Source organism: Mus pahari, chromosome 9 (genome assembly GCF_900095145.1).
Source record: "Mus pahari chromosome 9, PAHARI_EIJ_v1.1, whole genome shotgun sequence".
In the NCBI taxonomy this organism is placed as follows: domain Eukaryota; kingdom Metazoa; phylum Chordata; class Mammalia; order Rodentia; family Muridae; genus Mus; species Mus pahari.
Window position 1 is genome coordinate 28,148,409 of NC_034598.1, and position 16,959 is coordinate 28,165,367.

The window sequence follows — 16,959 nt, forward strand, 5'->3', positions numbered from 1 at the left end:
GAGTTCCAGGACAGCCAGGGGTATACAGAGAAACCCTGTCTCAAAAAACCACCAAAAAACCCAAAAACCCAAAACACACACACACACACACACACACACATTTATCTGTTTCTCAAAAGTTGCAAATTCAGGGCTGGAGAGTTAGCTCAGTGGTTAGGAGCACTGACTGCTCTTCCAGAGGTCCTGAGTTCAATTCCCAGCACCCACAATGTGGCTACACGTGAACAGCAGCAGCTTTGCCCATTGAGAGATCTCCCTGACTCTCCCTCTTTACTAAAACAGTCTATGGACTAGGTTGGTCAAACTTGCTTATGTAGCAGGGCCAGATCTTGAACTCCAGATCTTTCTGTTTTCACCTCCCAAGAACAAATCAGCAAACTTGGCTGTAAAACACGTTTTATTTTTATTTCTGAATATGTGTATATGTCTGTACACAAGTGCATTGGCCCATTAAGGCCAGAGGTATCAGGTCTACGTGGAATTAAAGTTACAAGTAGCTGTGAGCTTCCCCATGTGAATGCCAGGAACTCTTACATACCTAGCCATCTCTTGAGGTCCCTAAACAAGTTTTAAAATGCTTAAGAACATTTAAGCCAGATAAGATAGCAAGAATCCCAGTTTAAAAAGTAATAGCGTAAGAATTTGTCTTAAAGGAAAGGGAAGAAATACGTAATTTTTTATATATGTATTTTGCCAGGTGCTACGATCACCCACCAAAAAAGTTAAATAACTTAATGTTTAATAAAGAATAAATATTTTAACAAAACATAGAATCTATACTAACTAGAATGTGATGTTCAAAATATATTACACTGGGGACTGGAAAGATGTCTCAAAGGTTAAGAGCACTGACTGCTCTTCTGAAGGCACTGAGTTCAAATCCCAACAACCACATGGTGACTCACAACCATCTGTAATAAAATCGGACATCTTCTTCTGGAGTGTCTGAAGACAGCTACAGTGTACTTACATATAAATAAATCTTAAAACAAATAAATATTAAAAAAAAAAATAATTGCACTGGGACTCTTTCCGACATCTTGGCACCTGCGGAGGCCTGCTGGGAACAGGACTTCTAAAAGCAAGTATGTCTGGAAGGCTGTGGTGCAAGGCCATTTTTGCTGTCTACAAGCAAGGTCTCCGAAACCAAAGAGAGCACACGGCAATTCTTAAAATTGAAGGTGTTCATGCCCGAGATGAAACGGAGTTTTGTTTAGGCAAGAGATGTGCTTATGTGTATAAAGCAAAAAAACAATATAGTGACTCCTAGAGGCAAACCAAACAAAACCAGGGTGATATGGGGAAAAGGTAATTCGGGCCCACAGAAACAGTGGTGTGGTTCTCGCCAAATTCCGAAGCAACCTTCCTGCAAAGGCCAATGGACACAGAACCCGTGTGATGCTGTATCCATCCCGGATTTAAACTAATGGAGAGTAAATAAACAAAAGATTTGTTTTTAATAATAATAATAATAATAATAATAATAATAATAATAATAATAATAATAATAATACTGGGCTGGGTGTGGTGGCCATGCTTCTGATCCCAGCACTGGGAAGGCAGAGGCAGGCGGATCTCCAAGTTCAGAGCAAGTGGACTTTAAGGCTAAACAGATTTACACAGCTAGGCCAGAGTTCTCAAAACTACAGCCCTCACACAGACAAGCACTAGCCCAGGCCTACTGCACAGACTCTCTCCCAGCTACCTGAATCAAGGTCTTTCTTTCCCAGTTTAGTAGTATGCTTGCCTACATTTTACTTTAAAATTTATTATAAAAATCAGATTTACCACTGGGTGTAGTGGCCTACACCTTTAATCCCAGCATTTGGGAGGCAGAGGCAGATGGATCTCTGTGAGTTTGAGGTCGGCCTAGTCTACAAAGCAAGTATCAGAACAGCAAGGACTACTACAGAGAAACCCTGTCCTAAAAATACAAAACATAGCCGGGCGGTGGTGGCACACTCCTTTAATCCCAGCACTTGGGAGGCAGAGGCAGGTGAATTTCTGAGTTCAAGGTCAGCCTGGTCTAAAAAGTGAGTTCCTGGACAGCTAGGGTTATATAGAGAAACCCTGTCTCGAAAAAAAATAAATTAATTTAAAAAATGTATATATAACTCAAGGGGCTAGAGAGATGGCCAGAGGTTAGGAGCACTGGCTGCTCTTCCAGAGGTCTTGAGTTAGATTCCCAGCAACCACATGGTGGTTCACAACCATCTGTAATGAGATCTGATGCCCTCTTCTGGTGTGTCTGAAGACATCAGTGTACTTATATATACTAAGTACAAAAATAAATCTTTTTTAAAAATTTAAAAACTATACACACATAGTTTGAGTTACATCTTCAAAGAGCTTCCTCTAAAACAACATTGCTAACATTCTAGTATGCAAATGGACTACATACCTCTTTATCATCCTCAGACTTCTTATCATCCTCATCTTCCTCTTCCTTTTCAGACTTCTCTAATTCCTTCTGCTCTTCTTTTTGTTCTTCTATTTTAAGCTGCTTTGTCAGGCGAGCTATTAACTGTGATTTTAGTCCTTTGGAACTGAGAGCTCGACTTTCTAATTCTTTTCGGAGATCGTTTACCTAAATATATGGAGCATAAAAACACAGAGGAAAAAAGTAGGATATTAAAAAATATATACAGCTGGTGGTGCACGCCTTTAATCCCAGCACTCAGGAGGCAGAGGCAGGTGGATTTCTGAGTTCAAGGCCAGCCTGGTCTACAAAGTGAGTTCCAGGACAGCCNTAATCCCAGCACTTGGGAGGCAGAGGCAGGCAGATTTCTGAGTTTGAGGCCAGCCTGGTCTACAGAGTGAGTTCCAGGACAGCCAGGGCTATACAGAAAAATCCTGTCTGGAAAAAAACCAAAAAAAACCAAAACAAAACAAAAGACAAAACACATAAAATAGATGAGATTTACCTTATGTTTGTTTGTTTGAAGACAGGATTTCTTCTGTGTAGTGCTGGCTGTTCTGGAACTAGCTCTGTTCACCAGGCTGGCCTAGAATTCAGAGATCTGCCTGCCTCTGCATCCTAAGTGCTGGGATGAAAGGTGTACCACTAATGCCTACCTTTTCCCCATGTCTCTTCCATTCTCCTTAAATTTAGGCTATTTAGCCATAGAAATTCTGTAGTTCTAGTTACTTCCCAACCAGAAAACAGCACTATCAACATAGTTGTCCTGGAGGCACTAAGACACTGCACCTGACCTACATAGTCACTTTAATTTATTCATGTACAAACACAAGACATCAGAGTTGAAGACAACCAGCAAGCTTCACTTTACCCAAAACCCTTTTCATTTTATATTTATTCCTTTGTTGGTTTGATTTTTGAGACAAGGTTTTTTTCTGTGTAGACCCCCCCTCCACCAGTCTGTCTTAAAACTAGCTCTGTAGACCTGAAAATCTACAGAGATCTGAGGCCTGCTTCGTCTCTCAAATGCTAGGATTAAAGGTATGTGGCACCATGCCCTACACTACAGTCATTTTACAGACAAGGTCTCACTCTAAAGGCTAGGCTAGCCTAAAACTCACTCGCCTGAAATGCACGGCAATCCTCCTGCTGTTGACCCCTAAATCCTGACCCGATGGATAGAAACCATCATACCTATATAAGCCATCACATTACATCTCCCACTTCAAGTAATTATTCCCAGTCTCAAAAAGCTTACTAATTTCTGTTCAGAAATTTAAAATTTTTACTTATAGTTACTTTGTGTGTATATACACAATATATATGTTTACATTTTCAGTTACCTTCATTGCCTTTGGATCAAGTTTAGACCAATGGGTAGGAGTGGCGATCTCTTTAACTTCACCATCATCCTTCTCCTCTTCATCCTAACATACAAAGTTGAGAACAACATTACTATTCTGAAACCTAAAAATACATAAGTAATTTATTTTTTAAAAGTCTGTTGCTGATCTGTGCAAGGTCACAATGTTTCAGATTGTCTTCTCCTAAAGTTATTATTTAGGCAAGTTCCACATACATACATTCTACCACTTTTAACTGATCACAAAGACATCAGCCAATCAAAGCCAGATCTGTGAAACACAAAAGGGTGATAAATTACAACACAAAGGATATCGGGATACACAGACACTGCCGGTCTCCACTAACCACACAGTGTGTGATCTTGCCCCAATTTTCAAACCACCCAAAGACTGATTTAGGCAGACCTTTGAAGTGTACCCAAGACGTTGCCACATAGCCTGAAATTTCAAAGCTCTCAGACTTGTGGTTGTCCAATTTCAAATATCCATGACTAGAACTGATGACCGTAAAAGAGAAAATTTTTATAATTTGAGAAAATGGCAAAATGTTGAAAATGGCTTAATACTGAATCTTGCTCAACAACTGGTGCCAGGTTCCAGCAAATAGACCTATGATAAAACAAACTTCTGTGCACTGTAAGCACAACTTCTGAGGTCTCAGCACTCTTAAATTTACGTCAGCATAATAGACAGATTTTTATGAGTAAAGAAAATACAACTATACTGCTGAAAGCTGGATTACCAGTCGCTGTTACCAGTTATGTTCCTCCATGTGTGTCTGTTATGTAGTATGTGGTGTGCATTTGTGCCTGTGTTCCTGTGCCTGTGAGAAGCGGAAATAGAAAAAGGGATTAGCGTTCAGTGCCTGTTCTCCATCAGCCTTCTTGCGTTCACCCTGAAGCTTCTCGACCAGCTGCTGCTTGTATCCTCGGGAGAGGGTTTCCCACTCTGAGCGGGTGGGAAGGCAATGCCAAACATCCGGGAAAAATAAAACCACTGTCTCCACATGAGCTGGAACTGTACGCCCCTTGTGGGTCTCCTCAGGGCGATGGTAGCGAATCTCTGCAAAACGGTACCTGTCGCAAGGGAAGAAGCACGTTGGAAAACAAATTCTACAATGCATTTAAAGACCCTAGTTCACTTGTAGCACATCAAGTAAAGAAATTTTGCTGCAAGAACTTGAAGTTGGTCTAAAGAAAAAAAAATTATAGAAGCCATAGTTCCTCTTTTGGTACATTTGGATAATATTTATTGGTTAAAAGAATACATTTCCACAAAGAATTTTCTGATTTGTTTACAGAGCTACCCATATTTTATGGAATACCTGAAGAAGCTGGAAAGCTGTTCAGATTTCATGTGCTAAAAAAAGAATATTCTCAATTAAATGGTAAGAAAAACACTAAAATACACAGGACAAATAAGCCTCAAGAGAAAATATGGCTGAACAAAAATAATCAGCAACTACATCACTTTATAACACAGGAATTATAATGAAATGAAGTTCTCTCTGGACGATCTTCTCCAGCTACACATGAAATGAAAAGTATTTTCAACATACATCCAATTTCCAAAGTTCAGCATAATGAAACATAAATTTTCAGTGTATTTTGATTAGTTCTTAAAGCCCCTTCCCCCAAACATTTTGGCACCAAAAGAACTTTTGCTACAAATGGGGATTTTTCCTTTGAGATTTCCTTCATGAGCAGTGTTGATAAAGTAAGGAAAGGGGAAAGGTTGATGGACAAGAACAGCTACATCAACTATTAGAAGACCATTCCTAATCGAGAAATGAATTGGTACTTACCACTGTGTGCATACACTTAGATCAATGCCTGTCAGAGCCTTACAACAACGAATGGCAGTCTTAATCAACACAAAGGGATCTTTTTCTGGGTTTGGTCCATCCAGCGAAGGAGACCAGTGGCCTCCAATGGCCATGGCTTCATCCTTGCCTTTCATTCCCACTAGAAACTAATTCAAAACAAAGAATCATTTGCATATATAACACAGCCCATCAAATTATAATAGATACTTAGAAAATCAGGAAGGTACAAACCTTCCCAACACCACTTTTACTACCTCTGGTATCTGTCAGTCAAGGAAGAGTTCAGTTCATCATGTTCCACACTGCATTTCAGCAATGGAATAGGATTTACACATCATAACTCATCCTCTAAAATACTTCATCAGCTAAGAGTTCTTTTAAAGAAACAAGCTATGAGTAAATACAAACTTCAAAAGCATCCAAGAGATTTTACTAGGCTGTAAGTATACATGATCAAATTCATAGCTCAACGAGAAACACATGAATATAATACAGCCACATTCTATAACAGAAAAAGCATCTTTAGTTAAATAAAAGTAGACATATTATGCAACTCTTGTTGTATTGTGTAAACACATTAAGAACAATGATAAGTAAACATATAACTGAAATCAAAATAAACATTTCGTTTTACCTTAACAAGTCTAGCAGGATGCTGAAAACCATCACGAAGGTCTTGTGGGTCTTCAGCAAGAGCACATGACTTATGATACAAGTCTTCCATACTAGGGCTAGCCATCAGCATTACCTATTATAGTCAAATAATTCAATCCTGTCAAAAGTCTAAAGTAATGTAAAAAAAATGAGTACTACTAACATTACATATTTTTTCCTAAAAAATGGAATGTAAAATGCTACAGAAAAATAAACAGTATTAGATGCCTCATTAGCCAATTGCCAGAAGCAATTTTCAGATCAATCTTTTAAACCAGAAGCAAACTCACTAAGCAGAATGCCGAAAGCTACCTAGGAGGAGTGTTTACACATTGACCAGTGTTAAGTTTTATCCACGTCTATAGGAAGTCGTATGACCCACAACATTAACTTGTTAATATTTAGAGGTTTTTTTTTTTTAATTTTTTAGCTCAAGCACATTTATGCTCTTTTTTTTTTTTTTTAAAGATTTATTTATTTATTATATGTAAGTACACTGTAGCTGTCTTCAGACACTCCAGAAGAGGGCGACAGATCTTGTTAAGGATGGTTGTGAGCCACCATGCGGTTGCTGGGATTTGAACTCTGTTCCTTTGGAAGAGCAGTTGGGTGCTCTTACCCGCTGAGCCATCTCACCAGCCCCAATATTTAGAAGTTTAAATGACAAAAATAGCCATTGTTTATAGCTTAAGAATTAAGACAGGGATTAAAATAAAACTGTTAAATAGCTAAGACAAAATCAGGCAATTTGAGTCTTTTATCTAGCAACCATTTCTAAAGGATAGCTCTAAATGCTATGATATTTAAAATGTGGGTCACAATGGAATACACACCTTTGCACTGTACAGGTGGTCAGCATCAGGTGGATCAAGAACAGCCATATTTTTTTCTAAGGACTCTACTTCTCGGTGCATCACATAAAAATTGCAGTAATTTCCCAGTTGAAATGGTCTTGACAAAGGGAAAGCATCCACCCATGTAAACTGAGCATCAAAAAAGTCACTAGGAATATATAAGTTCTGATAACGGCGCCTTAGTTCCATCATGTCACAACTGGGACTGAAAAGTAGACACAGATACTGAATAAATAGCCTTCAGACAAAAGGTTATGCATGTACTCACACACTTCGAAAGCTATATACAACTCGACAGTAAAAATGAACAGATTCAAGTTTGCACTGCTGAATAAATGATATCTAAATGTCATTTTTACTTGTCTATCTTTTTGTGTATAGCTTCTAACTCCTTAGAGAAGACCCTTTGAAATTAACTACAAACCCAACTTGAGAGAACACCTGAATAAAATTTTTTCTCCCAGGGCTGGAAGTATGTATACTTAAAAAAAAAAAAAAAATTACAGTTTATAAAAAAACCCTGTATAAAAAGAAGTGATGACAGGCACTAAGTGATGACAGGCACTAAGTATCTGAGTGCCTCTCTCACATTTATGCTACATAGGAAAACACAATTTTACTATATGGTAAGAGCCTAGATTCAACATACTTAAATTTAAAAATTCCTGAGAGAGAGATGTGATGGCATGTAAATCCAAGCACTCCAGAGATAGAGGCAGGAAGAAGTCTTTGAGTTCAAGGCAAATTCAGGTGAAAGCAAAAATTCAAATTAGCTCTAGATTATCTTTAACTTCAACACTTCAATATGAAGATTTATATCTATACTAGATTACTTTGCAAATACGGACATGTTTCTTGCTGTTTATATCTAACAATAACTTTTTAAAAACATGTGTCTTTCTATGTTGTGCTCCAGGATGAACTCACAGTACCCAAGGAGAAGGTCAGGGAGGGTATCAGCTGCCGGAAGGGAGTGGTTGTAATGGTTTGAACTAGAATAGCTCCTATTGGCACCTAGACTTGAATGTTTGGACTGCAGCTAGTGGGACTGTTTGCAAAGGATTAGCAGGTGTGCTCCTGTTGGCGGAGGTGTGTCACTGGGGGGTGGGCTTTGAGGTTCCAAAGGCAGATGATATTTCCAATTAACTATCCCTGCTTTGTGCTTGTAGATAAGCCACTTCTACAGAGCAATGCCTGCATGCTGGCCGCCTTGATGATCAGACAGGATACCATAGTATCCTCTGAAATTATAAGCCCCAAATTAAATACATTCTTTATAAGTTGCCTTGGAGGTGATGTCTCTTCCTTGCAATAGAAAAATAATTAAAACCCTGTGGTGGTGGTGGTGGTGGTGGCACAGTTTTCATCCCAGCACCCAGGAGGCTGAGACAGGCAGATCTGAGTTTGAGGCCAGCCTGGTCTACAGAGCAAGTTCCAGGACCGCTAAGGCTACACAGAGAAACCTCGTATTGAAAAACCAAAAAGAGAGAGACCACCATCACTTTCCTACCAAAACAGGAACAGCAGGTATGTAACACCAACCATTTACTGCCACAGATCTAATACCACTGGCAGTAAAACTCTACTGTGAGAATAACAGAAATATGGAAACTATATTAAAGATTTTTGTTTTTGACATCTGTAAGTCTTGTCTATCTATGTGCACCATGCACACACAGGACAGAAAAGGAGACAGGGTTCCTGAAACAGGATATGAGAAATTCAACATGGGTCCTGGGAACTGAATCCAGTCTCTCTGGAAGAATAGCCAGTGCTCTTAACCAATGAGCCATCTCTCCAGCCCTCTGGAAATTTATATAAGGATAATAAAATAAAATTTGAAAAGTCCAACTTGTAGCAATATTTAGAAGGTTGGGGAAGTGTTTTTGGTTCCCTTCAGGTTTCTCTGAAATATTCCAACTATATACTTAAACATAAACATAAAGATAAAATACACTAATATATACATTTTATATGGCTTAGAAAATGTATCCTGTGTGAGTTTACTATTGTTTATTTATAATGTGTTTTTATACAGGCAGCTATACAGAAATTATTTTTTGTATATGTCTCAATTTTTGAAATATATATATATATTTATATATTTTAAAGATTTTATTTATTTATTATATGTAAGTACACTGTAGCTGTCTTCAGACACTCCAGAAGAGGGCATCAGATCTTGTTACGGGTGGTTGTTGGGATTTGAACTCTGGACCTTCGGAAGAGCAGTCGGGTGCTCTTACCCACTGAGCCATCTCACCAGCCCTTGAAATATATTTTTTAACCTAATGTTACAGGCTTTTTTTCTAATTTAACAAAGCTATTCAGTTATCCCGTTAATAAACAAAAACACCCAACTAATATAACCTAAGAGTACTTGCTGATTGACCAAAACTATATAACATCACAAGATAAAGTTTTCTGTTAAGTGGCAAATACTAGTTTCTTTCTTTTTTTAAAAAAGATTTATTTATTTATTTATTATATGTTTTACACTGTAGCTGTCTTCAGACACTCCAGTAGAGGGCATCAGATTTTTCTTATGGATGGTTGTGAGTCACCATGTGGTTGCTGGGATTTGAACTCAGGACCTTCAGAAGAACAGTCAGTGTTCTTAAATGCTGAGCCATCTCTCTAGCCCTCATTTAGATTTTTAACACAGGGTCTCTCTCTATGTAGTGCTGATTGTTCTACAACTTGATATGCAGGGCCACCTGGTCTCCGACTCACAGAGATACCCATCTCTGCCTGCCAAGTTCTGTTATTAAAGGCGTGTTCCACCACAATTGTCTCATTTCTTTTTTCTCTCTCTCTCTTTTTTTTTTTGGTTTTTCGAGACAGGGTTTCTCTGTGTAGCCCTGGCTGTTCTGGAACTCACTTTGTAGACCAAGCTGGCCTCGAACTCAGAAATCCGCCTACCTCTGCCTCCCGAGTGCTGGGATCAAAGGCGTGCGCCACCACGCCCGGTCATTTCTTTTTTCTACCTGTTAATCTACAATCAGTGTGCCACACTGCTCACCACCACCAAGAATTAAAGAGGATCTGTAACTGTTATACAATAGGTTAAGTGCTGTAGACATTTAACTCAACTTCATAGTAATTCTGTAAATTAGTGTGAGGTTTTATATGAAGCTAAGACATTTATTAATCCGCTTCAGACCCAGATTCTAAGAGTTAATCCACAAACATGTAAATCATGTAAGTATATAGATGTCAATGTTTCTATATCTCACTATCCTGTCAGTTAACCTTAAAACAAAAGTATTAGTGCTTCAATATACAATTAGTAAATTTAACGTTATCAGTAAATCCTGATTCTAAATGACTCTAAGGAAAATTTTCAATACAAAGGAAAGTTCTCTAGGAGTTTGCTTATTTGCTTATTGGTTGGTTGGTTTTGGTACTGGGACTGAACCTACAACTTCCCTAGTAGTCAAGCAAGCACTCTTGTCCAGGGCTATATCCCAAACCAATAGGATCTTCTTCTAAGTAGCTGCTAACCTAAATGTGTAATCAAAAATAATTCTCCTTATATAAGGAACAAAATTCCAAATTCAAACAGCATTTCTGCCCTCACATAAATAGCTCAAAGTGTCACTAAGTAACTTTACATGGAAAAAAAACAATTGCACTTATATTCTATACAAAACTATACAAAACTCTAGCACTAATAATGAAATCTAAAAGACACAAAACATAGAAAGAAAAACTTACCAATCTAAAGAAAACTTTGAAAACTGCACTGTGTACCGTGGAATGACACGACGGACTCTCCGCGGGGATCGCTCTCTCTCTCTTCGGGGTGACCTCTCCCGGGAACGTTTCCTCTGAGGTGATCTTTCTCTAGATCTGCGTCTTTCTCTGTCCCTTTCACGACTTAAAGCAAGGATTTCTAAAATTACTCTGGGGATATCAGAATAGCTCCATAGGTGCAGGCACTGCTACCAAGGGTGACAACCTGAGCTTCATTCCCAGAACACACATGGTAGGAGAGAACAGACTCCTCCAAGTCTGCCTCTGGCCTTCACATATACACCATGGCATGGATACAAACACAAATTAAATAAATGAGTAAAAAAATTGTTAATATTTACTGGTATTTTGCCAGGCATAGTGATGTATTCTTTTACTCACAGCACACGGGACAGACAGACAGGCAAGTCCATCTTGTACAGATACAAGGAGGTCCAAGCCTATGTAGTTAGTTCTTTTAACTTTTTCTTTCCTTTGTTTATTTTTGAGAGTCTTTGTTTACACACACACAACAGGCTGGATGAGAACAACTTCTAATTTACTTTTTATTATATGTATCTGAGTGTTTTGCCTGTATGTGTGTCTGTGCACCTCACCCATGCCTAAGACAGGCAGAGGAGAGCATCAGAAGCCTCAGAACCAGTGTTACAGATGGTTATCTGCTACCACTGGGTGCTGGGAAGTAAACCTGGGTCCACGAAGGTGCTCTTACCTCTAAGGTGTTTTTCCATCCCACCACGTTAACCTTCAAACATACCTTCGGTCATCTTTCCTATTAGGTACTTGATCCCCTCTGTCATTTCTTCCTGAAAACCGAGATGGTGGATCTAATCTCCGTGCAGGTTGTGGCTGTGACACTATTCGGACAGGAGTCTGCAATAAACCAGCTTCAAAAACCGCAAAAGAAAAACCAAGAAAATCTGTTAAACTAAGCTCAAAAAACATTGCATAACTAATTAACATAAATAAGAACAAGCAAGTAGGATTCACCTAAGTTTTCTTTTTTCCAAGTTAACAAAATACAGTTATTTTTTTAAAATATAAGTATTGTTTGGAGATTTCTTCCTGATAATAAAAACTAAAATTTCTATTTTAAAATAGTATATCTATTTTTCCACAGGACAATAAAAGTGAGCCTCTATGGTACAATGGAAGCAAAATAGAGATCAATCTGTATTTAAAAATTGTGTATCAAAGTTGTTCTCTGCCAGTTTAACAGCACATGCCTTTAATCTCAGAGAGACAGAAATAGGTAGATCTCTGTAAATTCAAATCCAGTCTGATCTATATAATAAGCTACAAGACAGTCAAGGCTCCAATTTGAGATTCTGTCTCAAGGAAAAGAACAAAAAACAACGACAACAACAAATTAACAGTAGAATTCTAATGAAATTCTTTTAAAAACAAAATTGCTTTTGGCTGCTAAGTCTAGAACCATCAATAATACCTGTAATCAGCCGGGCATGGTGGCGCATGCCTTTAATCCTAGCACTCGGGAGGCAGAGGCAGGCGAATTTCTGAGTTCGAGGCCAGCCTGGTCTACAAAGTGAGTTCCAGGACAGCCAGGGCTATACAGAGAATAAATAAATAACTGTAATCAATCAGTAGAAAGAGGAGGAAGACCAAAAGCAGATTTTTTTTAAATGGCTTGCTGGTCTTGTGTCATTACAACTTGTGTGTGTGTGTGTGTGTGTGTGTGTGTACAGGGGCCCATGGAGGCCAGAGAAGGTACACTGGATCCCTATGGAACCAGCATATAATGCTAGGAACCAAGACCAGGTCCTCTGCAAGAACAACTGCTTTTAACTGCTGAATCACCTTCCTCTAGCCCTGTTTTGTTTTTGTTTGTTTATACATGAGATCTTACTATGCATGCCTGGACGGCCTCAATGTCATGGAGATCTGCCAGGCTCTGCTTCCTAAGTGCTGGGATCAGGTATGTGCACAAACACCCAGCTGCTATTCTCTTTTTAATATCAGTGGTACCCCAGGAAGTCTTAACTTCATCACTCTCTTGGGGCAGCTTGTTTAAGGAAGAAGTACACAAAGGGCTGAGCATATAGCTCAGTGGTAGAGTGCTTGTCTAGTATCCATATGGTCCTCATTTTGGTGCCCAGGACTACCATTCTCTACACTATCCCCTACCCCACTAAACTCCGCAGCAGCAATTGCAAAAATCAATTGAGTATAAAATGATTAACACCTTAAAACTTAAGTGGCCACCATGATAAGGAAAAAGGACAGGAAGAAGGAAAAAGAACCTCACTGCCAACACCAGAGAAGACTAACACAGAAAGTCTCTATTCTAGAATTCGTAAAAAAAAAAAGTCTATACCCTAAAAAATAACAACAGGTGTTGTTGACAGAGAATATGTACATAATTTTTTAACAGAATAAAATCACCTAAGGAAGTTTGCAAAGCATGTTTTGCAAATGACCAAGTCACAGATACTCAGAGATAGAGGGGTGTGTGTGTGTGACAAAGAGGAGGGAGAGAGAGAGAGAGAGAGAGAGAGAGCGAGCATTTTTAAAATGTAAATTGTAAAGCCAGGCATGGTACGCCTTTAATCCAACACTCGGAAGGCAGAGGCACGCAGATTTCTGAGTTTGAGGCCAGCCTGGTCTACAGAGTGAGTTCCAGGACAGCCAGGGCTATACAGAGAAACCCTGTCTCGAAAAACGAAAAAAAAAAAAGAAAAAAATGAAAATTCTATTTTTATCTTAAGCAAACTATGGGCTCAAATTTAAGGCCTACAACGGATGTATACACACTAAATCAATGAGTACTATGGAATAAGATAGGCACAGAATATTAAAATACCATTGGGGGTATTATTGATTTACAGAGAAATCTATGGCTACTGATAATAGTCAAATCCAGCATCAGTAACACTGGAGAACGGAAAGCATCTAACATAACTCAGCATTAATGACAAAGCACTAGCCATAACCAATGCTAGCCAAAGCATTTAGACTTATCCCTCAATTTCTAAGACAAAGGAACAAAGTAAAAATAACGAAGAATCAAAACAAAACAAAACAACATTCTAAAAGAATACATTCCAAAAGAGGTAATTAAGAAATCCAAAATAAATAAATATAAATTTAGAAAATCCGGTGTGGCACCACATGCCTATAATCCCAGCCATTGGAGAAGTAGAGGCAGAAGGGTCTAGAAATCAAAATTATGCTTGGCTACAGAGTAAATTCAAGACCAGCCTGGGTGACATGAAACCCATCTTAAATAACAAAGGGTAAACAACAATAAAAACCATAGGGCATCATAGTGCAAGTGACATGACTCATGGGTGGCCCACTAGACACACAAGCTACTAGAACCTTAAAAAGGTACGAGAAAAATAAAAACTCTTCTGCAAAGTTATCCTCTGACCTCCACATGTGCAGTATTGGAAAGCATGTCTACACTCAGTACAAACAGTACAGAGGGAGCCCGCAAGACAGCTCATGGTGGAGAGCTCTGGCTGCACCTCCAGAGGTCTTGAGTTCAATTCTCAGCAACCACATGGTGGCCCGATGCTCTCTTCTGGCATGCAGACATACATACATACATACATACATACATACATACATACATACATACATACATACATAGCACTTGTGCCTTTTTAAAAACTTAATTAACTAAAATAAGTAATAACCAGGGAGCTGGGGAGATGGAGTAGCAGTTCAGAGCACCACGGCTTTCAGGACTCAATTTCAATTCCTAGCACCTGTAAGGCAGCTCACAGCTGTAACTCCAGTTCTAGGAGATCCAATACCTTCCTATGGCCTCCAAGGGCACTGGATATGCACATGTTGCAAAGACATAAAATAAAAAAATAAATCTAATGAACTTTCATACGACCCACTTATACCACTCTATGTACACACCCATGTTTATAGTTACACTATTTTCAAGATATAGAACATATTGCTCACCAACAAACATAAAAATGTACGTAGCATGTATGTGTGTGTATAGATAAATGTATCTGTAATATAATTTTACACAACCAAAAAGGAAAAATGAAATCATGGTATGTGCAATAAATAACTGATATATCAAAAAGCATATGCCATGGAAAATGTCCAAAGATTCAAAACAACAGATACTGTATGGTTTTTCTCTTATGCAGAAGCTCAATTTAAATGTGTGTATGTGTGTGCATGTTTCTATTGTATATAACAAAAGTATACAAGACTGAGAGGAGAAAAAGGGAACTCTAGTGAAGATCAGACAATGAAATCCATGCAGTAGGACATCAGAAAGCTGGACTGAAAGACAAAGAATCATCTAGTGGTTAGGGGAGACCCCAAAGAGGGCAGCTGGAAGAGTATGAGAATAATGTATGACACTTATGTTGAGGCAGTGATGATGTCCATGTTCTGTGTATATACTCCAAACATTAGAAAACAAAAAGAAAACCATTCCAAGTTACACGGGTTAGCTTTATTGTCAATTATCATCTTGGGGGGGCTGGAGAGATGGCTCAGCAGTTAAGAGGACTGACTGCTCTTCCAAAGGTCCTGAGTTCAAATCCCAGCAACCACATGGTGGCTCACAACCATCCGTAATGAGATCTATGCCCTCTTCTGGTGTGTCTGAAAACAACTACAGTGTACTTACATATAATAAATAAATAAATCTTTAAAAAAAAAAAAAAAGAAAGTAAAAGGAAATTATCATCTTGGAAGAGGGGACTGCAGTGTCTCTAGTCAGGCAGTGGTGGTGCATGCCTTTAATCCCAGCACTTGGGAGGCAGAGGCAGGTGGATTTTTGAGTTCGAGGCCAGCCTGGTCTACAAAGTGAGTTCCAGGTCAGCCAGGGCTACACAGAGAAACCCTGTCTCAAAAAAAAAAAAAAAAAAAAAAGGAACCATCTCCAGCAGGCTGTCCTGAAGGCAAGGCTGAGGCACTTCCTTGACTAGTGACTGATGTGGTGGTGAAGCCCTCTGTGGGTGGTTCCAGCACTGGGTAGGCAGTGCTGGGTGGTGTAACAAAACAGTGAGCAAGTGTGGAGAGCAAGTCAGCATTCCTCTACAGTCTGCTCCAAGTCCTGCTTCAGATCCTGCCCTGACAGCCAAGTATCCTTTCCTCCTTAAGCTGGTTTTAGATGGTGTTTTATCATCACAGAAGACAAAACTCAGAAGTAGAAAATGTTCTGTTCATGATATTTAAGCTTCCTTTCACGTTTTCCTGAAGTTCATGATACCTTTGTAACAGACATGTTCTTACTATAATAGCAGTTTAAACATCTACACATTTCGTGGAAACAAGAAGCGAAGATACATTACACTTAATACCTTTCTGCTGTGGCTGCTGCAATAAGGGCTGTGGCTGCGTCTGCAATAATGGTGTAATAGAAGCAGCTGAGATCTGGGCCTGCAATAATGACTGGGGTTGGGGCTGTGCCTGAACACCAAATGTTGTCTGTGGTACAATCGGCTGAATAACAGCAGTAGGAGTCTTCAGTAAAGGTTGGGTTTGGGACTGATTCTAAAAACAAAACAACACAAACAACAAATAAATAAAAAGACATTACATTGTAAAACTGAAAAGCCAAGTATCAAGTGTCTATAGAATCAAACTAATTAATTATGTACCTGATTTGGTAGTGTTTGAATTCTTTGTGCATTCCATTTAAAAGGCATATTAGGGTTATAAGTTGCTTCAACTAATACTCTATCACCAACTTGGGGGGTTTTCCCTTTAACAGCACTGAAAAGAAAAAGAAGTAAATACAGGCATAAAAGAGATTCTTTCAAATTGATTTATATATAATTAAAGAGATCTTCCCACACACGAAAAAAATGTATACACTAGTTTCTTTGTTTTGCTTCTTTTCTTTTGGAAACAGGGTCTCTTCATGGAGCCTTGGCATGCCTGGAACTCACTGTGTACATCAGGCTGGCCTCACAGACATCTGACCAACTCTGTCTTTCAAAAGCTACAGTGATTTGTAAAGTATATTGACATAACTAAAATGGAGCCTGGATGGTGTATTCAGGTTTGCTTATCTTTTAAAAGATTTTTGTTTGGTTTGGGGTTTTTTTTGTTTTGTTTTTTTGTTTTTCGAGACAGGGTTTC

General features: G+C 38.8%; 1 protein-coding gene, 1 non-coding gene and 1 pseudogene across 5 annotated transcripts in view; 1 reads left to right on the forward strand and 2 right to left on the reverse strand.

Moving 5' to 3' along the window:
• The window catches only part of Ccar1 (cell division cycle and apoptosis regulator 1), a 48,490-nt gene that overhangs the window by 16,844 nt on the left and 14,687 nt on the right, over positions 1-16,959 (reverse strand). For all 4 annotated transcript variants that reach the window (XM_029542196.1, XM_029542198.1, XM_029542197.1 and 1 more), the window contains exons 7-16: positions 16,476-16,590; positions 16,176-16,368; positions 11,630-11,759; positions 10,834-10,995; positions 7,096-7,321; positions 6,243-6,356; positions 5,588-5,754; positions 4,649-4,859; positions 3,763-3,846; positions 2,402-2,587 (exon numbers count right to left, since the gene is read on the reverse strand). In XM_029542196.1, coding sequence (XP_029398056.1) covers positions 2,402-2,587; positions 3,763-3,846; positions 4,649-4,859; positions 5,588-5,754; positions 6,243-6,356; positions 7,096-7,321; positions 10,834-10,995; positions 11,630-11,759; positions 16,176-16,368; positions 16,476-16,590 — 1,588 coding nt within the window. The remainder of the gene's footprint in view (positions 1-2,401; positions 2,588-3,762; positions 3,847-4,648; positions 4,860-5,587; positions 5,755-6,242; positions 6,357-7,095; positions 7,322-10,833; positions 10,996-11,629; positions 11,760-16,175; positions 16,369-16,475; positions 16,591-16,959) is intronic.
• Positions 1,088-1,422, forward strand: LOC110326194 (annotated as a pseudogene).
• Positions 5,887-5,951, reverse strand: LOC115064751. The gene has a single exon (XR_003844575.1). It is a non-coding gene; the product is annotated as a small nucleolar RNA SNORD98 (small nucleolar RNA).